Source organism: Argopecten irradians, chromosome 16, assembly GCF_041381155.1.
Source record: "Argopecten irradians isolate NY chromosome 16, Ai_NY, whole genome shotgun sequence".
Classification (NCBI taxonomy): Eukaryota; Metazoa; Mollusca; class Bivalvia; order Pectinida; family Pectinidae; genus Argopecten; species Argopecten irradians.
The window spans coordinates 20,456,059-20,481,204 of NC_091149.1; the positions used below are offsets into that span (position 1 = coordinate 20,456,059).

Here is a 25,146-nt window from a genome sequence, read left to right on the forward strand (position 1 = left end):
CCAGGAAAATTTCGCTCTTGATGTCGCATTGTGCATTGAAAATTTTAGTACTTAAAAATTGCGCGTAGATACAAGACTGTCCGTCAAAGCAATTTATCTTCTATTAACATTACGTGTACTACGTATACGTACATTCTATAACTGTATAATGCGATTGGGCTATGACTATTAAGACAAATCATCGATGTAAGGTTAAAAAATTACATTTCTCCTATCATTAGAACACATGTGTACGTACTCGGCCTACTAAGTTTTCCGGCCAGCTGCAAGTTAATGAAAAGGTTTTCGTTATCTAATGTCTGTAGTGCAAATAGTACATTGTATGCATCAATCTTTTATTTGAGGTAAAGAACAGAAATTTTACTGATAATGAATATATCTGTATATATGTGTGCATATGCAGGGTTTCATTATTCTAAATAATTGTATATCTGCAAATCACTTCATAAGTTATCATGACCTATTCAAATTGGAACATATTTGAAGATAATTGTTAAAAAAAAGTTAAACTTGTATTTTCATCAGGATCCCCCTAATATTTTGAAAATAGATTCCTTTGGTTTTAATTTCATGGTTTGTTTTAAGAAATATGACAGTAGACTGGTTTTGCTAAACAAAACTAGATTAATAAATTGACCTTCTCCTGGAGGACAGTTACGCTTTGTATTTGAAGAACACATTCATCACAGACAAATTTGATGACTCAGAATTTTAAATATATTAAATATCATTATCATATATTTTGTAATTGATACTTTAAATATTTATATCCGTTTCTTGTAACTAGTATGTAAAATGATCTAATTATAAATGTCAAACAGTATATAAGTAGAATGAAGACAAAGTGCCATCATAGTCTATTTTTGAAGTTAATCTAGTATTCCAATCCATGAAATATTTATGTGTAAATTGAATCAATGCTATTTTTATTTCATCTATTTAATGAACTAGATTTATGATTCTGATAGAGCTGCTTACTTTTTATAACTTTGCGTCGTTAATATAATAATTAAATAACAGTAGATATATTGTGTGTATGCATAGAAAATATCTTAATAAATACATAACCACACCCATCCATCCCTATAGACAAATACAGGTAGGTTCCTGTGATTTGTGTTACTGTATAGTAAAATATCACACGGCATCTAACTTATATGTATATTTATAGGTATTGATATAAAATTCATACCAATTATAATTTTGTTACAACATATTAGGTACAGTGTTCAGAAAACTTCGTACCGTGTCCAGCATACTTGCATGCAAGTCAGTAAACAATCAAATCTAACAATTAAGCTATAAATATGCAGGTAACCATTGAAAACTGGAACGTTCACGGAATCAAGGTCACTAGCTCACACATACATGTATATGTGTACAGAAGCGGAAGTCAGAAGAGCTGGACCGTGACACGTGTGACTGTAGGTATTACAGAGGGTGTTTGTTTACCTTTTACTGACTGTACATGAGTGCTCTTTTGTATTTATTGACATGTAACTTCATATGTTTTATTCTGTTATACTTCCCTGTCGTTGATAGAAATCTTTCACGAGTATTGATATCTCCCTGTCCACTTGACCCATCAAGTAAGAGCCTATTAGACAGCAATTGACAGATAATACCTACACGTACTATCTCAACATATACCAGGGTCCAGCTTCACGAACATTCCTTAACTTCTTGGAATCTCTTGGCTTAACATCAATTTTCGTATAGTAAAGTTAAGAAGCCTTCCTTAAAATCTGTAATGCTTTTCTATGGAAAATGTTAAGGAATATTCCTAAAAAAATTAAGGAATGTTCAACTGCTCTGAGAAATGATAACTTTCACTTTCACTTTCACAGGTAGGCGTAGTTCAGGGTATTTGAAGCTTCCATATTAGACAAGAATTTTCAGAAAACGTCCACGAGTCACAACATAACACTGAGAATCTGTAGTGACAGCAGAAGTAGTCTGTAGAAGTAGAGTGACAGGGACATTACACACAGGTGCATGTAAGTATTTGGTTTTATTTTATTGCTGGTAACCTACATAGTTTGAAGGTGATGCTTTGTTTGTTTGTTTGTTTGAGTTTTACGGCCCATTTACAATAACAATTTGGCATTTACTAAGCCTTTATAACAGATATGAAGTACTCTAATTCTTTGTCTCTTGAACATTTCAGTATATAGTTACAGTGCAAAAAATGTTTGTTTGCTTGTTTCAGTGAAAAATATATCGACCACTGTACCAAAAATGTCTAAAGGTAGTTACAGTAAACATTTACTTGTTTGTGCTATCATGATTTTGATGGTACGATTGATTCTTCAATGTTTATTACAATAAAGTATACAAAAAGGATTGTGATAGGAATTCTATGTATTAAAGACCTGTCTCGATTATTATGATATTAACATTTTAAATGTTAACAGCCTAACACTACGTTAACATTTTTAATACGGTTCAAAATTTCGTTAGTCATTCGAATCGTATCCATCAGTACTATTTTACTGTTAATGTCAAAATTAATCTTATCTCTATTCGTATAATGACAATACACTCAGACCCGTATTAGGTTTACTGTGATGATCAAACTACGGCCGACTTCGTCTTCTCAACAAATCTCTTGTTTTGTATGGTTGATCAATTTTTCTATTACTCAATCCGCTCACCCCTTCATATGTCTTATTACATCACTTAACACTAATAACTTATATAATTACATTTATGTCATCTCAGTTTCGTAACATGGAGCAAAGTGACCGAAGCTATGTTTGCTGTACTCGAAGGAATACTATTAAATGGAGACAATATTTGTTGTTAAATGTCATTTATTAATGACTTCTTCAATATTCAAGTTTGATATATAACATCATATGTTATTGATAAACATCAATAAAATAAGATTGGAGAACAAATATTTGAACTAAACTGCAAAGATAGGGTAGAAAATAGGCATAGATGACCAAGATCAAAATCTGAACTGTTACATATGATTAAATACAGATATGTATATGGTGATCCACCATTACATGTATAGTGGATATAATCACTACTGTCCAATCACTTGTGTTTTATATATGGAGATGGATTAATATAAGTACATGAACATTGTACTTTTGTCCGAATCCAACCTCTTATGACATGTATGTTGTACTGTGTCCTTATTGAATAAAAAATGTTGTTTGAATTGAGACAACATACTTTTATTATCCAATAACTTTGCTATCTTACAATATGAATACAACTAATTTCGCTGAATCGTTTTATTTATGTGTTATTTATATGTTTGTTTGAGTTTTACGGCCCATTTACAATAACAATTTGGCATTTACTAAGCCTTTATAAAAGATATGAAGTACTCTAATTCTTTGTCTCTTGAACATTTCAGTATATAGTTACAGTGCAAAAAATGTTTGTTTGCTTGTTTCAGTGAAAAATATATTGACCATTGTACCAAAAATGTCTAAAGGTAGTTACAGTAAACATGTACTTGTTTGTGCTATCATGATTTTGATGGTACGATTGATTCTTCAATGTTTATTACAATAATGTATACAAAAAGGATTGTGATAGGAATTCTATGTATTAAAGACCTGTCCCAATTATTATGATATTAACATTTTAACTGTTAACAGCCTAACACAACGTAAACATTTTTAATACGGTTCAAAATGTCGTTAGTCATTCGAATCGTATCCATCAGTACTATTTTACTGTTAATGTCAAAATTAATCTTATCTCTATTCGTATAATGACAATACACTCAGACCCGTATTAGGTTTACTGTGATGATCAAACTACGGCCGACTTCGTCTTCTCAACAAATCTCTTGTTTTGTATGGTTCATATGTCTTATTCCATCACTTAACACTAATAACTTATATAATTACATTTATGTCATCTCAGTTTCGTAACATGGAGCAAAGTGACCGAAGCTATGTTTGCTGTACTCGAAGGAATAATAATGGAGACAATATTTGTTGTTAAATGTCATTTATTAATGACTTCTCCAATATTTAAGTTTGATATATAACATCATATGTTATTGATAAACATCAATAAAATAAGATTGGAGAACAAATATTTGAACTAAACTGCAAAGATAGGGTAGAAGATAGGCATAGATGACCAAGATCAAAATCTGAACTGTTACATATGATTAAATACAGATATGTATATGGTGATCCACCATTACATGTATAGTGGATATAATCACTACTGTCCAATCACTTGTGTTTTATACATGGAGATGGATTAATATAAGTACATGAACATTGTACTTTTGTCCGAATCCAACCTCTTATGACATGTATGTTGTACTGTGTCCTTATTGAATAAAAAATGTTGTTTGAATTGAGACAACATACTTTTATTATCCAATAACTTTGCTATCTTACAATATGAATACAACTAATTTCGCTGAATCGTTTTATTTATGTGTTATACAAGATCTTTATCACTCTGCTTAGCCTACTCAAACTGTTGCTATCCATGTGTCCAACTACTAGCTAGGAGCATGTACAGGTCTAAGCATGAAAACCACGACACTAGTAAAAATAATAAACTGGCCACGATGACGAGGTCAAGGACGAGTAAACCGATAACTACTGACGTTTTTGAGCAAATAATGCAAGCTTTGTATTTCCCGTTTAGTACACATTGGAGACATAGTAAATATGAGAGCGACCTCCATTATTGTGTATTCAGGTTTATGAATGAATAGTGGTGTGTTGTGACGTAGTGACTACGATGAGAGGATTTAGTTATAGATGCAAAACAATCTGATTAAAATCCAGATCCTTATTATCACTACGTTTGAGGATCTGAGAAAATCCCATTAGGGGTCATGTCCAGGTAATCAAATTGCTACTTGCAAACTTTTGACAGTGAATTTCAGGGGACGAAATTGTTTGAAAACCCTGTCATAATTATTTTGGTTTACGTTGCCATCTCGCCCAAAGAGCACAAGAAAGCTTATTGTGTATGTTTACTGGGACGAAATATCGCTTTCAATTGATGAAGGAAGGTGTAGAAAATGGATTTGGTATGAATTCCACGTGGTATTAAGGTCATCAGGACGTGACCCCCTATGGGATTTTGTCAGATCCTTCATTTAACGGAGTGGTTATAAGGATCTGTATTTTAATCAGATTGAGATGCAAAAAATATTACTTAAATAAATTGTATGTCATTATTTCTTAAATAATACTTTGCAACCAACGGAATGAATCTTAAATTGATGTTTATGTACTCAAATTATTTTTGCATAATATTGGTTAAATCAAATGTCTCGTGTTTGCCAATAGAAACATTACATCCTTTGTGCGATAAATAAACTTAATCCGATACGGTAATGACTAAAACTTCCCAAATAAGAAAAATCATTAAAACGTCATAGTGATCAGGATACCCGATATGTGATCAATGCATATCAACTAATGTACTTCTACCCTCATCCCTACACCCCTGTACCTCTACCCTCATTCCTACATCCCTGTACATCTACCCTCACCACTACACCCCTGTACATCTACCCTCGTCCCTACACCCCTGTTCCTCTACCCTCACCCCTACACCCCTGTACCTCTACCCTCAACTACATTCTATACATCACTATACATCTACCCTCAACTATACATCCCTGTTTTTCTACCCTCACTCCTACATCCATGTACTTCTACCCTCACTCCTACATCCCTGTACTTCTACCCTCACTCCTACATCCATGTACTTCTACTCTCAACCCTACATCCCTGTACTTCTACCCTCACCCCTACATCCCTGTACCTCTACCCTCACCCCTACATCCCTGTACTTCTACCCTCACCCCTACATCCCTGTACCTCCTCATCCCTACATCCCTGTACCTCTACCTTCACCCCTACATCCCTGTACATCTACCCTCACCACTACACCCCTGTACATCTACCCTCGTCCCTACATCCCTGTTTTTCTACCCTAACCCTTACATCCCTGTACCTCTACCCTCACCCCTACATCCCTGTACCTCTACCCTCACCCCTACATCCCTGTACCTCTACCCTCATCCCTACCCTACCTCTACCCTACCCTCATCTTTACACCCCTGTATCTATGCCCTCATCCCTACACCCGAGAACCTCTACCCTCACCCCTACATCCCTGTACCTCTACCCTCACCACTACACCCCTATACTTCTACCTTCAACCCTATATCCCTGTACTTCAACCCTCATCCCTACACCACTGTATCTCTACCCTCACCCCACACCCCTGTACCTCTACCCTCAACCCTACACCCCTCTACCCTCACCCCTACATCCCTGTACTTCTACCCTCACCCCTACACACCTGTACTTCTACCCTCAACCCTACACCCCTCTACCGCTACCCTCAACCCTACATCCCTGTACTTCTACCCTCTCCCCTACACACCTGTACTTCTACCCTAAACCCTACATCCCTGTACTTCTACCCTCACCTCTTCACCCCTGTACCTCTACCCTCACCCCTACATCCCTGTACCTCTACCCTCATCCCTACATCCCTGTACCTCTACCCTCACCTATACATCCCTGTACTTCTACCCTCACCCTTACATCCCTGTACTTCTACTCTCATCCCTACATCCCTGTACCTCTACCCTCACCCCTACACACCTGTACCTCTACCCTCACCTATACATCCCTGTACTTCTACTCTCATCCCTACATCCCTGTACCTCTACCCTCACCCCTACACACCTGTACCTCTACCCTCACCTATACATCCCTGCATCTCTACCATCACCCCTACATCCCTGTACCTCTACCATGACCTATACATCCCTGTACTTCTTCCATCATCCCTACATCCCTGTACCTCTCCCCTCACCCTATACAGATTTGTACTTCTACCCTCACCCCTACATCCCTGTATGATCCCTGCAGGTAGGGCGTTAGAATTGCACCTGCTGCCCCTATTGCATGATCGTAAAAGGCGACTTAATTTAGGATCTATCTTTTCTTTCTCCCTAAACTACTTTGTTCTTCCTAGAGTCTCCTTTGACACCACCTCACTTTTGGCCTTTGGTTGAGCGCTCGCCCCTGTGAGGAAGGCTCTGGGTTCTGTCCCCTGGCCGACACACCAAAGTCTATAAAAATGGTAGTTTCTGCTCCTGCTTAGCGCTCAGCATAACGGGAGTTGGACGACTGGTTTTCCCGTTGTCAGTATAATGTGACCGGGTGGGGTGTGTTGCTTGGTGTCTTCGGCGGCATGCTTCAGTGATATAGCACTATAAAAAGGGCAACAGTTCCACTATACAAGAAGACACAACACGAATATACCGCAGTCTCCCAAAACACGCACATCGCACAACATACACGCAACACACCGCATACATGGGAGGCCGTCCTAACATGACCATAGCTGTTAACAGGACGTTAATTGATCAAACAAACAAACAAACAAACAAACAAACAAACATCCCTGTAACTCTTCTCTCACCCCTACATCCCTGTACCTCTACCCTCACCTATACATCCCTGTACTTCTACACTCACCTTTACATCCCTGTACTTTTACCCTCATCCCAACACCCCTTTACCTCTACCCTCACCCCTAAATCCCTGTACCTCAACCCTCACCTATACATCCCTGTACTTTTATCATCACCCCTACATCCCTGTACCTCTCCCCTCACCCCTACATCCATGTATCTCTATCCTCTGCCCTACATCCCTGTACCTCTACCCTCAACTATACATCCCTGTACTTTTATCATCACCCCTACATCCCTGTACCTCTCCCCTCACCCCTACATCCATGTATCTCTATCCTCTGCCCTACATCCCTGTACCACTACCCTCAACTATACATCCCTGTACTTCTAACCTCACCCCTACACCCCTGTACTTCTACCCTGAACTATACATCCCTGTACCTCTTCCCTAAACTATACATCTTTTTACCTCTACCCTCAACTATACACCCCTGTACCTCTACCCTCACCCCTACATCCCTGTTACACTACCCTCACCCCTACACCCCTGTACCTCTACCATCAACTTATCTATATACATCCCTATACATCTACCCTTAACTATACATCCCTGTACTTTTACACTCACTCCTACATCCTTGTAACTCTACCCTCACCCCTACACCCCTGTACCTCTACCCTCACCCTTACACCCCTATACCTCTACCCTCTTCCCTAAACCCCTGTACATCTACACTCAACTAGATTCTATGCATCCCTATACATCTACCCTAAACTATACATCTCTGGACTTCTACCCTCACCACTACATCCCTGTACTTCTACCCTCACTCCTACACCCCTGTACCTCTACCCTCACCACTACACCCCTGTTCCTCTACCCTCATTCCTACATCCCTGTACATCTACCCTCACCACTACACCCCTGTACATCTACCCTCGTCCCTACACCCCTGTTCCTCTACCCTCACCCCTACACCCCTGTACCTCTACCCTCAACTACATTCTATACATCACTATACATCTACCCTCAACTATACATCCCTGTTTTTCTACCCTCACTCCTACATCCATGTACTTCTACCCTCATCCTTATATCCCTGTACCTCTACCCTCACCCCTACATCCCTGTACCTCTACCATCATCTTTACACTCCTGTATCTATGCCCTCATCCCTACACCCGAGAACCTCTACCCTCACCCCTACATCCCTGTACCTCTACCCTCACCACTACACCCCTATACTTCTACCTTCAACCCTATATCCCTGTATTTCAACCCTCATCCCTACACCACTGTATCTCTACCCTCATCCCACACCCCTGTACCTCTACCCTCACTCCTACACCCCTCTACCCTCACCCCTACATCCATGTACTTCTACCCTCACCCCTACACACCTGTACTTCTACCCTCAACCCTACACCCCTCTACCGCTACCCTCAACCCTACATCCCTGTACTTCTACCCTCTCCCCTACACACCTGTACTTCTACCCTCAACCCTACATCCCTCTACCGCTACCCTCAACCCTACATCCCTGTACTTCTACCCTCTCCCCTACACACCTGTACTTCTACCCTCAACCCTACATCCCTGTACTTCTACCCTCACCTCTTCACCCCTCCTACCCTCTACCCTACCTCACCCCTATATCCCTGTACCTCTACCCTCATCCCTACATCCCTGTACCTCTACCCTCACCTATACATCCCTGTACTTCTACCCTCACCCTTACATCCCTGTACTTCTACTCTCACCCTTACATCCCTGTACCTCTACCCTCACCCCTACACACCTGTACCTCTACCCTCACCTATACATCCCTGTACTTCTACTCTCATCCCTACATCCCTGTACCTCTACCCTCACCCCTACACACCTGTACCTCTACCCTCACCTATACATCCCTGCATCTCTACCATCACCCCTACATCCCTGTACCTCTACCATGACCTATACATCCCTGTACTTCTTCCATCATCCCTACATCCCTGTACCTCTCCCCTCACCCTATATAGATTTGTACTTCTACCCTCACCCCTACATCCCTGTATGATCCCTGCAGGTAGGGCGTTAGAATTGCACCTGCTGCCCCTATTGCATGATCGTAAAAGGCGACTTAATTTAGGATCTATCTTTTCTTTCTCCCTAAACTACTTTGTTCTTCCTAGAGTCTCCTTTGACACCACCTCACTTTTGGCCTTTGGTTGAGCGCTCGCCCCTGTGAGGAAGGCTCTGGGTTCTGTCCCCTGGCCGACACACCAAAGTCTATAAAAATGGTAGTTTCTGCTCCTGCTTAGCGCTCAGCATAACGGGAGTTGGACGACTGGTTTTCCCGTTGTCAGTATAATGTGACCGGGTGGGGTGTGTTGCTTGGTGTCTTCGGCGGCATGCTTCAGTGATATAGCACTATAAAAAGGGCAACAGTTCCACTATACAAGAAGACACAACACGAATATACCGCAGTCTCCCAAAACACGCACATCGCACAACATACACGCAACACACCGCATACATGGGAGGCCGTCCTAACATGACCATAGCTGTTAACAGGACGTTAATTGATCAAACAAACAAACAAACAAACAAACATCCCTGTAACTCTTCTCTCACCCCTACATCCCTGTACCTCTACCCTCACCTATACATCCCTGTACTTCTACACTCACCTTTACATCCCTGTACTTTTACCCTCATCCCAACACCCCTTTACCTCTACCCTCACCCCTAAATCCCTGTACCTCAACCCTCACCTATACATCCCTGTACCTCTACCCTCACCTTTACATCCCTGTACTTTTACCATCATCCCTACATCCCTGTACCTCTCCCCTCACCCCTACATCCATGTATCTCTATCCTGCCCTACATCTGCCCTACATCCCTGTACCACTACCCTCAACTATACATCCCTGTACTTTTATCATCACCCCTACATCCCTGTACCTCTCCCCTCACCCCTACATCCATGTATCTCTATCCTCTGCCCTACATCCCTGTACCACTACCCTCAACTATACATCCCTGTACTTTTATCATCACCCCTACATCCCTGTACCTCCCTCCCCTCACCCCTACATCCCTGTACCTCTACCCTCACAACTACATCCCTGTACCTCTTCTCTCACCCCTACATCCCTGTACTCTCTCCCCTCACCCCTTCATCCATGTATCTCTATCCTCTGCCCTACATCCCTGTACCTCTACCCTCACCTATACATAACTGTACCTCACCCACACTCCTACATCCCTGTACTTCTAACCTCACCCCTACACCCCTGTACCTCTACCCTCACCTAACATCCCTGTACTTCTAACCTCACCCCTACACCCCTGTACTTCTACCCTGAACTATACATCCCTGTACCTCTTCCCTAAACTATACATCTTTCTACCTCTACCCTCAACTATACACCCCTGTACCTCTACCCTCACCCCTACATCCCTGTTACACTACCCTCACCCCTACACCCCTGTACCTCTACCATCAACTTATTTATATACATCCCTATACATCTACCCTTAACTATACATCCCTGTACTTTTACACTCACTCCTACATCCTTGTAACTCTACCCTCACCCCTACACCCCTGTACCTCTACCTCCTCACCCTTACACCCCTATACCTCTACCCTCTTTCCTAAACCCCTGTACATCTACACTCAACTGGATTCTATGCATCCCTATACATCTACCCTAAACTATACATCTCTGGACTCTACTACCCTCACCACTACATCCCTGTACTTCTACCCTCACTCCTACACCCCTGTACCCTACCCTACCCTCACCACTACACCCCTGTTCCTCTACCCTCATTCTACATCCCTGTACATCTCCTCACCCTCACCACTACACCCCTGTACATCTACCCTCGTCCCTACACCCCTGTTCCTCTACCCTCACCCCTACACCCACCCTGTACCTCTACCCTCAACTACATTTATACATCACATCCTATACATCTACCTACTCACCTTTACTATACCTCACACCCCCTCACCCCTACACCTGTTTTTCTACACTCCACTACATCCATGTACTTCTACCCTCACTCCTACGTCCCTGTACTTCTACCCTCACTCCTACATCCATGTACTTCTACCCTCACTCCTACATCCCTGTACTTCTACCCTCACCCCTACATCCCTGTACCTCTACCTTCACCCCTACATCCCTGTGCTTCTACTCTCATCCCTACATCCCTGTACTTCTACCCTCCCTATACCCCTACATCCCTGTACCTCTACCCTCACTACTACATCCCTGTACTTCTACCCTCACCCCTACATCCCTGTTCCTCTACCCTCACCCCTACATCCCTGTTCCTCTTCCCTCAACCCTACACCCCTGTACCTCTACCCTCACCCATACACCCCTGTACTTCTACCCTCACCCATACATCACTGTACGTCTACCCTCACCCATACATCACTGTACTTCTACCCTCACCTATACACCCAGGACTCTACCTCTACCCTCACCTATACACAACTGTAGCTCTACCCTCACCCCTACACACCTGTACCTCTACCCTCACCGCTACACTCCTGTACCTCTACCCTCACCCCTACACCCCTGTACCTCTACCCTTACCTATACACCCTGTACTTCTACCCTCACTCCTGCACCCCTTTACATCTACTCTCACCTATACACCCTGTACTTCTACCCTCAACCCTGCACCCCTATACATCTACCCTCACCACTTCACCCCTGTACCTCTACCCTCACCCCTACACCCTTGTACATCTATCCTCATCCATACACCCCTCTACATCTACCTTCACCCCTACACACCTGTACTTCTACCCTCAACCCTACACCCCTGTACATCTACCCTCATCACTACACCCCTGTACATCTACCCTCACCCCTACATCCCTGTACCTCTACCCTCACCCCTACACCCCTGTTCTTCCACCCTCACTCATGCACCCCTGTACCTCTCCCCTCACCCCTACAACCCTGTACCTCTACTCTTACCTCTACATCCCTGTACCTCTACCCTCACCCCTACATCCCTGTACCTCTACCCTCACCCCTACACCCCTGTTCCTCTACCCTCGCCTATACACCCCTGTACCTCTACCCTCACCTATACATAACTGTACCTCACCCTCACCCCTACAAACCTGTACCTCTACCCTCAACCCTACACCCCTGTATTTCGACCCTCACCTATACATCCCTGTACCTCTACCCTCACCCCTGTACCTCTACCCTCACCCCTAAATCCCTGTCTACTAAACCCACACCCTAAATCCCTGTACTGCAACCAATCAACCCCTGTCTTCTACCCTCACACCTACATAACCTGGTATCCCTGTACTGCTACCATCACCCCTGTCTTCTACCCTCACACCTACATCCCTGTACCTCTACCCTCATCCATGTAACTCTACCTTCACCCCTACATCTCTGTACCATTACCCTCACCCCTGTACCTCTACCCTCACCCCTACACCCCTGTACCTCTACCCTCTCCCCTACATCCCTGTACCTCTACCTTCATCCATACACCCTTGTACCTCTACCCTCACCTATACATCCCTGTACCTCTACCCTCATCCCTACACTCTGTACCTCTACCCTCACCTATAAATCTCTGTACTTCTTTCCTCAAATGTATTTCACAACAAGTAATATTGCTTGTGTAGTGACCTTTATCTTTTTTTAGTACCAGTTGTTTGAACAAATCGACTCTAAAAATTGCTGAAAGTTAATCTATTTTAGGCACAGTGACCTTTGCACCCAGAAGCTGACCTTTTGACCCAGGGTCAATCCTAATCTCCGTTGCCTTACTATCGTATAAAGTTTCAACAAAAACCATAATTGTCTATTTTAGTGAGCTTTGAAAGTGGTTTTGACCCTAATTTCTATTCCTAACTGTGACACCTCATAAGCTACCAATGCATGTTCTAAAGTTGTCTGGAAACTAATATTGCCAAAAAAATAATCTATTTTGGTAGCAGTAACATTTGTAGTTTTTGTCAAAAAATCTTTACTAAGCTGTGCTACCTCTTAAGCTACCATATTGTGGTATTTGACAATTAATAGAGGACAGATTACAAAATCATGCATACTCTACTTAATGTGCCAATTAAATGTATATAGGAGCCGCCGGTTTGGATTTAGGTCATTAAGTCATAATAGAATCGATTTTGAGTTTTTTAATAATTCACAATCTAGAGGTTATAAGGATTAAAATGGTGTAAAAACAAATTCAGTGCGTCAACATTTGACAATTTTACACTCCATTGAATGAATGTAACATTTAGTTTGTAAAATGACGTTTTATGACGCTGTTTTACCTCCGCTGACTAAACCTTTTCTATATGGGAGACAAGGTACATCAATAAGTGAAAATATAGGTAGTGGGATCTGTATAGGGTTCTTAGTGGTCACACGTGACTGGACGTAGTGCACAACTAGTTTACATGTAGTTTAAATGTAGTGTACTCCTACTTTTAACGTAGTGCACTAGGTGTAAAGTTTAGCTTACACTCAACTGTATGTCGTAGGGTCCATTATTCAATTGACTGATAGAATGTTCCGTTCAATGCTGGACTCCAAGATCTCTTCTTTTAATCTGTTGTGGAAAAATGAGAACATCCTTCGATGGTTTTTATATAAAGGCTGTATCCCCTGTTTAAACTAGGGGCATCTTAAACGCTAAACATCATATATGCGCTCTTCAAAAATTCTAAATAAACCAATGTGACATGACTCGTAAATGACTGTACATATATTGAAAGCGTTCCATTTGATACTGATATACCTATTGCTATACCATCTGAGCATAGTCAATTTACTATTTTTAAGAAATATTTCAAAAGTATTACTTTCATCCTTCATGTCTTCGTTTTCCCCAAACACACTTTTGATTATTTGTCTCAAAACCAGACTTCCGTGTCTTAATGATATTAATATTTCTATGTATATCTTATTTTAACGCGATTTCTATTTCAAAACTCGTTTGCAAGAAGAAACATCCCCAGATAACAGTTTGAAAGTGATTTAGATATTTATTCGCGGATATTATCCGCAAAATTATCGCATGCGGAAGAGAGATGATTTACAATATAAAAGTAATGTTTTAGGTCACCTAATAGACGAAGTCTCAAATGACCTAATTCAATCGCCTTTTGTCAGTCTTCATCTTCTTCAAAACAGCTGATTCAAGTTTTCTACACACCTACGTTATAAACAAGCCAATTCACAATTGTAAATTATATATTGTGCCCACTCTCAGGGTAACTTAAATCTCAACAACTATCTCCTCGACTCACAGACGTGATGGAATCAAATACTCTTCATCATATATTCGACAATCCTGAGATCCTTGACATAAATTGTGAATTTCATGGCCCTGGGATCTCAGATTCTCTCCTGGGTCAAATATACTTTAGTGGTGATAGAATAACGTGCTTTGCATAGATTTAAAGATTGTATGAAAGCTTATTTTATGATTTAGCAAATGATCTAATGTCATAATTGCAGCCATTTTTATACCATATTATACTATATTGTGATTAGAGTAACCATGACTTCATTAGTACGATGTGTGCGTTTGGCAAATAGCATACCATATTCTGTGCCAATATCTTAAGGCCCCTGGGTGCAGTTTCATGAACATTCCTTGATTTTAAGGAATCCCTTAACTAAACTTTCCCCATAAGAAAACATTACAAAAGTTAAGTAAAACCTATTTTAAGTTAAGAAATCTTCCTTAAAATAAATAATACTTTCCTATGGAGAATTTTAAGCTAAGGAATTCATTAAATGTAAGGCATGATAATGAAAGTGGGCTCTGGACATTTTGTTATTGATTTAAATGCTCTCCTGTTGATTATTCCGTCTTTGCATATTACAGAGTTAGCTCTCTTACGGCCAGGAATCGATTGTTACGTCATTATTTTGTGAGCGCAAATCACGTCTTTTTCTCCGAAAAGTATGACGTTACGCACGCAAACACATGACGTCACAATCAATACCTACCCGCAAGGGAAGAAAACTCTGTAATATGCAAATACAGAATAGTTTATGGTAGAGCCTTGTACGGGGAATTCAGCAATTCGAATGACTTCTATAACAATAAAAAGGGTATACAGTGTAGTTTTCACCTGGTCTTCAGTTTTGTTTTATGATGTTACTTTTTGTTTAAACTACGGGTTTTGATACCAATAAGCTCGAAGGGCGAACCATACGAAAGACCGGCTTTTCTTGCTACCGGGGATGAAAACCCACGGTTTAATCGTACCTGCAGACCATATAGTCTTGTGTTTATAGAAAGCTGGATACATGCAAGATATGGTTTGTCTAGGGAATTCACCAACAGTCATTTTCGATACTGACTTTACCAACATTTACTAATAGGACACATCGAGTTTTATGATACATTGACTTATATGTACATATGCACCTATTCTACATGTATCACTAACGCGCTATGTGTATTGCTTACCTGTCTGTAACAAATTGTGTTAATACTACCTTTAACGCAATCAAAACACTGTGCAATCTCTATTTATGACACATAGACATATTTGACAAATTGACTTATATGACAAATTGACTTATATCACAAATTGACTTATATAACAATTTGACTTAATTGACACATTGACTTAAATGTATATGATAATTTGACTTAAGGGAATGACACATTGACCTATACGACAATTTGACTTAAATGCCATTTTGACTTAAATGAAACATTGACTTCAATGCCACTTTGACTTAAATGCCACTTTGACTTAAATGTTTTATTAACTTAAATGACACATTGACTTATATGACACATTGATGCGGTCACACAGTATGTCGGTAGAGTTAGGTTTCGTCGTAAATGAAGTTACTTTGAAGCTTTCTTCTGGTGCCCCCCAATGAAAATCTATCAATGTTACATAATAAAATCCATGTTTTAAACTATTTTTTAATATTTTTCAGCATTTGTTGATTAGATCAGTATGCCGAGATCATATGTTAATAACGCTTCTAACAGGAGCCTTGGACGTGTGGGAATGCCAGTCGGGAGTATGCCTGTATCACGTGGATCATCCGGGTCTTCAGGTGGCGGAGGTGGCAGTTCTAGCGGATACGGCTTTGGAAACTCGAATTCTGGAGGTTCAAGTAGAAGTTATGTGGATAACGCTTCTAACAGGAGCCTTGGACGTGTGGGAATGCCAGTCGGGAGTATGCCTGTATCACGTGGTTCATCCGGGTCTACAGGTGGTGGAAGTGGAAGTTCTGGCGGATACGGACTTGGAAACTCGGATTCTGGAGGTTCGAGTAGAAGTTATGTGGATAACGCTTCTAACAGGAGCCTTGGACGTGTGGGAATGCCAGTCGGGAGCATGCCTGTATCACGTGGATCATCGGGTTCCGATGGAAGCTCATCAAGTCCAAAAACCTACGTTGACAATGCCCAAAATCGAAAATTAGGTCGTGTTGGGCTGCCACATGGAACTGCTGTCGTTTCAAATTCTGCTTCTGGCGTATCTCCAAAAACCTATGTTGACAACGCACAAAATCGAAAATTAGGTCGTGTTGGGATGCCACTTGGAACTGCTGTTGTGTCCAAGTCATCAGCACAGTCACAACCCCCAGTAATGAAAGTTTATAAAGACAACTCTTTCAATAGGAGAATCGGCCGCGCAGGTCTGCCGCTAGGTTCCATGGTGTTGTCGAGCAGTGTATCATCCAAGATGAGGTCCTCTGGACCACCTGTTTCTCAATATAAAGAAAGCAGCCAGACAAAGCATCTCAAGGAACTTTTACATCAGTATTACACGAGAGAGGTAAGTAGGAAAATGTAATACCCTCTGATTATATTTATTTCTTTTGAATTGATTAATACCCCCATATTTATTTCTGAACTTGGATTGTTTCATTCCTCCAAATTTATTTCTTAAGGTGAAATACTTTATTCCCCCAAGTTTTCTAAAATTGGATTTTCACCAACCTCTCCCCTCCCTTCTAGTGTTTATTTCCTAAATTGAATTGTATCATTCCCTCATATTTATTTCATAGCTTGAATTGTTTGCTTTCCCACATTTATTTCTGAAGTTGGATAGTTTCATTACCCCAACATTTATTTCGTTAGTTGGATTGCTTCATTACCCAACATTTAAGTTGGATTGTTTCATTCCTTTATTAGGTCATCTGACCCGAAGGGTCAGGATGACCTATTGTCATCATGCACCGTCCGTCGTCGTGCGCCGTGCGCCGTGCGCCGTCCGCCGTGCGCCGTCCGCCGTGCGCCGTGCGTAAACTTTTTATTCAAACGACTTCTTCTCAAGAACCAGAAGGCCCAGGGTACTCATATTTGGCGTGTAGGTTGCTGGGATGGAGGGCTACCAAGTTTGTTCAAATGAATGACCTTGACCTTCATTCAAGGTCACAGGGGTCAAAAAGGCTAAAATTTTTAAACAACTTCTTCTCAAGAACCAGAAGGCCCAGGGTACTGATATTGGGCCTGTGACATGCTAGGATGAAGGGCTACCAAGTTTGTTCAAATGAATGACCTTGACCTTCAATCAAGGTCACAGGGGTCAAAAAGGCTAAAATCTTTAAACAACTTCTTCTCAAGAACCAGAAGGCCCAGGGTACTGATATTTGCCCTGTAGGATGCTGGGATGAAGGGCTACCAAGTTTGTTCAAATGAATGACCTTGACCTTCATTCAAGGTCACACTGGTCAAATAGGCTAAAATCCTTTAAATAACTTCTTGTGAATAACTAAGAGGCCTAGAGACCTGATATTAGGCCTGTGGCATGCTGGGATGAAGGGCTACCAAGTTTGTTCAAATAAATGACCTTGACCTTCATTCAAGGTCACGAGGGTCAAATAGGCTAAAATCTTTAAACAACTTCTTCTCAAGAACCAGAAGGCCCAGGGTACTGATATTTGCCCTGTAGGATGCTGGGATGAAGGGCTACCAAGTTTGTTCAAATAAATGACCTTGACCTTCATTCAAGGTCACGAGGGTCAAAAAGGCTAAAATCTTTAAACAACTTCTTCTCAAGAACCAGAAGGCCCAGGGTACTGATATTTGCCCTGTAGGATGCTGGGATGAAGGGCTACCAAGTTTGTTCAAATAAATGACCTTGACCTTCATTCAAGGTCACGAGGGTCAAATAGGCTAAAATCTTTAAACAACTTCTTCTCAAGAACCAGAAGGCCCAGGGTACTGATATTTGCCCTGTAGGATGCTGGGATGAAGGGCTACCAAGTTTGTTCAAATAAATGACCTTGACCTTCATTCAAGGTCACGAGGGTCAAATAGGCTAAAATCTTTCAAACGACTTCTTCTCAAGAACCAGAAGGCCCAGGGTACTGATATTGGGACTGTGACATGCTTGGATGAAGGGCTACCAAGTTTGTTCGAATAAATGACCTTGACCTCCATTCAAGGTCACAGGGGTCAAATAGGCTAAAATCCTTTTAACAACTGCTTGTGAATAACTAAGAGGCCTAGAGACCTGATATTAGGCCTGTGGCATGCTGGGATGAAGGGCTACCAAGTTTGTTCAAATAAATGACCTTGACCTTCATTCAAGGTCACGAGGGTCAAAAAGGCTAAAATCTTTAAACAACTTCTTCTCAAGAACCAGAAGGCCCAGGGTACTGATATTTGCCCTGTAGGATGCTGGGATGAAGGGCTACCAAGTTTGTTCAAATAAATGACCTTGACCTTCATTCAAGGTCACGAGGGTCAAATAGGCTAAAATCTTTAAACGACTTCTCCTCAAGAACCAGAAGGCCCAGGGTACTGATATTTGGCCTGTAGCATGCTGGGATGAAGGGCTACCAAGTTTGTTCAAATGAATGACCTTGACCTTCATTTAAGGTCACAGGGGTCAAAAAGGCTAAAATCATTTAAACAAATTCTTGTGAATAACTATGAGGCCTAGAGACCTGATATTAGGCCTGTGGCATACTGGGATGAAGGGCTACCAAGTTTGTCCAAATGAATGACCTTGATCTTCATTCAAGGTCACGAGGGTCAAATAGGCTAAAATCTTTAAATGAATTCTTCTTAAGAACCAGAAGGCCCAGGGTACTGATATTGGGCATGTAGCATGCTGGGATGAAGGACTACCAAGTTTGTTCAAATGAATTACCTTGACCTTCAATCAAGGTCACAGTGGTCAAATAGGCTAAAATCTTTAAACGATTATGTTGTATTGTACTAATAGTCAGATGACCGTTAAGGCCCATGGGCCTCTTGTATTTATTTCTAAACTTGGATCGGTTGATTTCCCGACATTTATTTCTTAAATTGGATCACATTGATTTTTATTAAGTTAGATTGTTTCATTTTCCCATATTTATTTCTCAAGTTGGATTCTTTCATTCCCTCATATTTATTTCTGATCTTAGATTGTTTCATTCCCCATAATTATTTCTTAAGTTGGTTTGTTTTATTCATCCACACTTACTATAACTACGGTGTTGTGTACGGTTAAAAACTGCCAGATTGTTTATAAACAATATGATAGTTTTAAATAGTGTTAAAACAATCGTGATTACATGCACATGTCTTTGTAAGGCATTAGTAGAACATAAGATAAGCTCTCTTCTCTGCTGAAAAGAACTCAACCCTGATGACGTTATGTATTACTTTAGGAAGAAGACATTGACGTTGAGTTCATGGATGAAGACTATGCTGAGGAAGTAAGTGAACAGGCAGCCGATCTTATCAACCGTATGAATCAAATCCGACTACAAAGAGAATCCCGACAGGGATCGAAGTCATCTGATGACCTCCTCAAAAGTTATCGCGGAGAAGTCATCAAATTTGATGAGCTTGCTATGGGCGAAAAGATTGGACACGGCGGATTCGGCGATATATATTCTGCTAAATGGAAGGACACTTTGGTTGCAGTAAAGAAGCTAAGAGTCCAGAGAGTATCTCAGAAACGGCTAAGGGATTTCACTTCTGAAATCAAAATATTCTGTACCTTAGATCACCCTAATATTGTCCAATTCTATGGCGCGTGTTGTGTGAGCCCAAACATCGCCATCGTTATGGAGTTCATGGAAGGCTGTCTGTTCCAGATGCTTCACATGGACGAGGACATCACGCTCACAGAAGACGACAAACTTAGCATCATCAGACAAATAGCCAGAGGTTTGGAATACCTGCACGTGAAGAACATCGCGCACTGTGACGTAAAGTCCCAGAATGTTCTGATGGCCAGCAGTGGTGACGGTTATATTGCCAAATTTACCGACTTCGGTCTTAGCATGATGAGAAGCAATTCGGACACATCTTCAACAGTTAATGACAAGGTAACGTAGGACAACATCTAAATTTATTTATTTACTTATTTATTTATTTTTATTCATAATTTGTTTATCAATTCATTTATAAGTGGCGGTATTTGAACTTCAATAATACAAAAATACAAAATGATAGTATTTATACTGTATCATGGAATATTTTCTTTGTATATTATAAATAATCAGATTGTGGAATTCGTTTGAATTGCTTTGCAGTTGTAAATAAGTTGACGATAAGGAGCCTATCGTCCGTTCGTTCATTTGTGAAGAATTTTTGTTAATGATATTTCTCTGGTACTCCCCTTGGACGCATATTACGCATATTGCATTTGGGATAGATTGAAAAAAATGACCGACAGGCAGCCATTTAGGATTTTGATTGATGAAGTTTCTTAAAAAAGAGTAACATAGAATCACTGTCAAGTACATTAGACGTATTGTCGAGTACCATAGAGTTATAGTCGAGTACCATAGAGTTATAGTCGAGTACCATAGAGTTATAGTCGAGTACCATAGAGTTATAGTGCAGTACCATAGAGGTATAGTTGAGTACCATATAATTACTGTTGAGAACCATAGAGTTAAAGTGCAGTACCATAGAGGTATAGTTGAGTACCATATAATTACTGTTGAGAACCATAGAGTTAAAGTGCAGTACCATAGAGGTATAGTTGAGTACCATATAATTACTGTTGAGAATCATATTGTTACAGTTGAGTACCATAGAGTTATAGTGCAGTACCATAGTGGTATAGTTGAGTAACATAGAGTTACAGTTGAGAACCATAGAGTTTTAGTGCAGTACCATTGAGGTATAGTTGACTACCAAAGAGTTATAGTTGAGTACCATAGAGTTATAGTCGAGTACAATAGAGTTATAGTCGAGTACCATAAAGTTATAGTTGAGTACCATAGATTTACTGTTGAGTACCATAGAGTTATAGTTGAGTACCATAGAGTTATAGTCGAGTACCGTAAAGTTATAGTTGACTACCATAGAGTTATAGTCGAGTACCATAAAGTTATAGTTGAGTACCATAGACTTACTGTTGAGTACCATAGAGTTATAGTTGAGTACCATATAATTACTGTTGAGTATCATAGAGTTATAGTTGAGTACCATATACTTACTGTTGACTACCATATAATTACTGTTGAGTACTGTATAGTTAATGTTGAGTACCGTAGAGTTACTGTTGAGTACCAAAGAGTAAATTTTGAGTATTGTACAGTAACTGGTGTGTACCATTGCGTTTAAAGTAGTTCTATATGGGTCCAATGTTATCCCCTTAGCGATATGATTAAGAGACTGGGCCATTCTGAATTTGGCCTATATTTCTCGGGGAAAAACCGGAAGACGCCTTTTCTCCTGAACACCCGGTCTTCCTTTTCTAGATTTAAAGAATATGCTATTGTAACAATTGCTTTTCTTTTGAATATAAGATTCCCTTGTATGATGAAATCAGTAATACTTTAAATCGAGTACACTTAATGTTTTCGTCGAGCAGATATTATTCCTTACTGACGGTCGTAGTATATATGCTAGCCTATTTTTACCTTTCTCGGTATCAGACGGTTTCGTCTTTTTCACCAGGTTCGAAATATCGGGACTCCTCGGTATTCCGCACCGGAAGTACTGCGAGGAGAATTGTTAGACAGGGCAGCCATGATGGGAGCAGATGTGTATTCTCTTGGCCTTGTGGTCTTTGAAGTGATCACGCAAGACGAACCATTTGATTCCCTAAACACCAAGCAGATAGAACGCTTTGTCGGACACGGCGATCAGAGACCCGTTTTTGGTACTGACATTGATGAAAACGTAGAGGAAAATGTCAAGGAATGCTGGAATCGTAACCCGTCGATGAGACCTTCGGCCAAGGTGTTTCTTGACTCAGTGGAAAAATGGAAGTCTCTCTATATGTAGAGACGTGTGTTGACACTTTCTACGGTTGTTAATGAGGTATTAGGGACAAATACAAGTATTTGTATAAATTTGTGTAAGTAAAAGTTTAAAGTATTACATTTCTGTCGAGTCAACAATGGGGACCATTACAAATTAATTATAATGATGATGGAAACAATTGGGGGAATTATATTTATACATCAGGAGTGCTTACCTTTATTAGCCCACCTGGTTGGAAGAGGAACAGAGTTTGTATAACTTTTGACTCTGACCCCTTGGGGGGGGGGAGAATCCAATCCCAATAGAAGAAATAGAGGTAAACCCTCAAATCGCAACTAATCATGGAGTTCTGCATGATTTGTAACCAAATTTGGCCAGAAACATGCTTGGAGAAAGGGGAACAGAGCTTTTTGGCTCTGACTTTCCTCCTCCCCCTGGGGGCAGGATTGGCGGACGGGCCCAATAGGGGTAACAGTGGCGAATCCTTTAAATCGCTATTTGTCATATAGTTCTACATAGATTGTAACCAAATTGATCAGAAACATCCTTGGGGGAAGAGAAACATAGTTTGTATAAATTTTGGCTCTGACACCCCGGGGACAAAATAAACCAGGTGAGCGATACAGGTCCTCTGATCCTCTTGTTATAGATAAAATACAATATATATAATAGAGTTTTCATCTAATTCTCTAGGCTATTAACAAAGTGCTGCCATAACTTTTTAATACTAATTCACGAAGAGGCTTCATCTAGGTTATAGATAAACTTCTATATCGGCTCGTGCCTAATATATGTTATTTATAAATCCATTATGATATTTGCGTACATAACTTTTTTATCTTCTCATCACTCCTATTTTAACTTTTGTATTCAAGTTCAATGATTTGATATTATGTTTGTTTAAGTGTTTATTTTTTAAAATATATTTTTATGGTTTCAATCGTGCAATGTGACCGTTTGTTGAAATCGAACTCTTGTGATCCACTTACTAGTATATCAATCCATAATTCTTAGGGCTACCCGCGGTTTCTAGGGAAAATAGGGCTCTATCTTACATAGGAGGGTTTGTAAGACAGCGCACATACGCTAGAAAATTACCTGACATCATCAGTAGATGTGACGTAATTGCGACGTATACTGTCGATGACGTCATTACTTTTTACCACATAAGTTCCTGTAATGACTGCGAGATAATAATTTTCGAATTCTATAATTTCGTTTCCGTTAAAAATATTTATAAGAACAGTGAGCATCGTGTTGATCAGCCAATCCCTGTCCTCGATCCATATGATATATGAAATTCTATCAATTATTGTTGTAGATTGTGCCCTATTTATAGTATCAATAGTATATAGTTTCCTGAGGCCGAAGGAGATTTTAAGGAGATATAACGTTTCGACTGTTAACTAAGATGACATTAGAGTTCTGTTTTGTTACTGGAATAAATCATTGTAATGCAATTTTAATTTGTCACAATATTCATCATGGGGGTTTCGAGATCCCGAAACGACGTATGTAAAGTATAATTTACCGTCGATTAGTTCCAGCATGTGGTGATTATGAAGTCATTATTTTAGAGTTTCCTGTACATCTGTCGAATAAAAAAAACGACAAAAAATTATTTATTATAATGAGAGGAAGAAAAATATCAGATTGAAAGAACAAATATTACAACATTACACAAGAAAGCTTTATCATGATGAAGGAAAACCTAGTATAGATACAATATATAAATATGTTTCTCTGAAATTCTTGGCTCATGCTTTAGATATATATTGATGTGATTTAGAAATATATTATTCGTATTACTCCAGTAATCTTTTATGCATCCATTATTATACAACTATTATATATGTTTTAAATATTTTTGGTGAATGACTTGAACATGTAATTATTGTTTGCATATATACATATACGTTCAATCTGATTAAAATACAGATCCTTATAACCACTCCGTTAAATGAAGGATCTGACAAAATCCCATAGGGGGTCACGTCCAGATGACCTTTATACCACGTGGAATTCATACCAAATCCATTTTCTACACCTTCCTACATCAATTGAAAGCGATATTTCGTCCCAGTAAACATACACAATAAGCTTTGTTGTGCTCTTTGGGCGAGATGGCTACGTAAACCAAAATAATTCTGACAGGGTTTTCAAACAATTTCGTCCCCTGAAATTCACTGTCAAAATTTTGCAAGTAGCAATTTGATTGGCCATTTTCAAAGGTCACCTGGACATGACCCCTAATGGGATTTTCTCAGATCCTCTTATCAAACGTAGTGATAATAAGGACTTGAACATGTAATTATTGTTTGCATATATACATATACGTTGTTTTATGGTTTGAATAATTGCATTGCTGTACCCTTTTTAATCAAGTTTTATAATGTTTAACCTGTTGTGAATAATTTGTCAACATTATTCTTTTTATATATCTATTGTTTTATTATCAGCTGAGAAAATCTTAAGTCCTTAAACCTCAACGTAGATGTGTTTT

The 25,146-nt window shown here is 40.0% G+C and overlaps 2 protein-coding genes across 2 annotated transcripts; both read left to right on the forward strand.

Annotated features, from left to right (window-relative positions):
- The first annotated feature begins 1,298 nt into the window (after window positions 1–1,298).
- LOC138311015 (uncharacterized) lies at window positions 1,299–23,241 on the forward strand. Its single transcript, XM_069252443.1, has 5 exons — window positions 1,299–1,424; window positions 1,848–1,997; window positions 16,403–17,253; window positions 20,084–20,749; window positions 22,335–23,241. The coding sequence occupies exons 3-5, from the start codon at window positions 16,423–16,425 to the stop codon at window positions 22,662–22,664; spliced, it is 1,827 nt and encodes a 608-aa protein (XP_069108544.1). The 5' UTR covers window positions 1,299–1,424; window positions 1,848–1,997; window positions 16,403–16,422; the 3' UTR covers window positions 22,665–23,241.
- On the forward strand, window positions 5,424–6,416 carry LOC138310074 (putative proline-rich protein 21). The gene has a single exon (XM_069251217.1). The coding sequence runs from the start codon at window positions 5,424–5,426 to the stop codon at window positions 6,414–6,416; it is 993 nt and encodes a 330-aa protein (XP_069107318.1).
- Window positions 23,242–25,146: the final 1,905 nt, after the last annotated feature.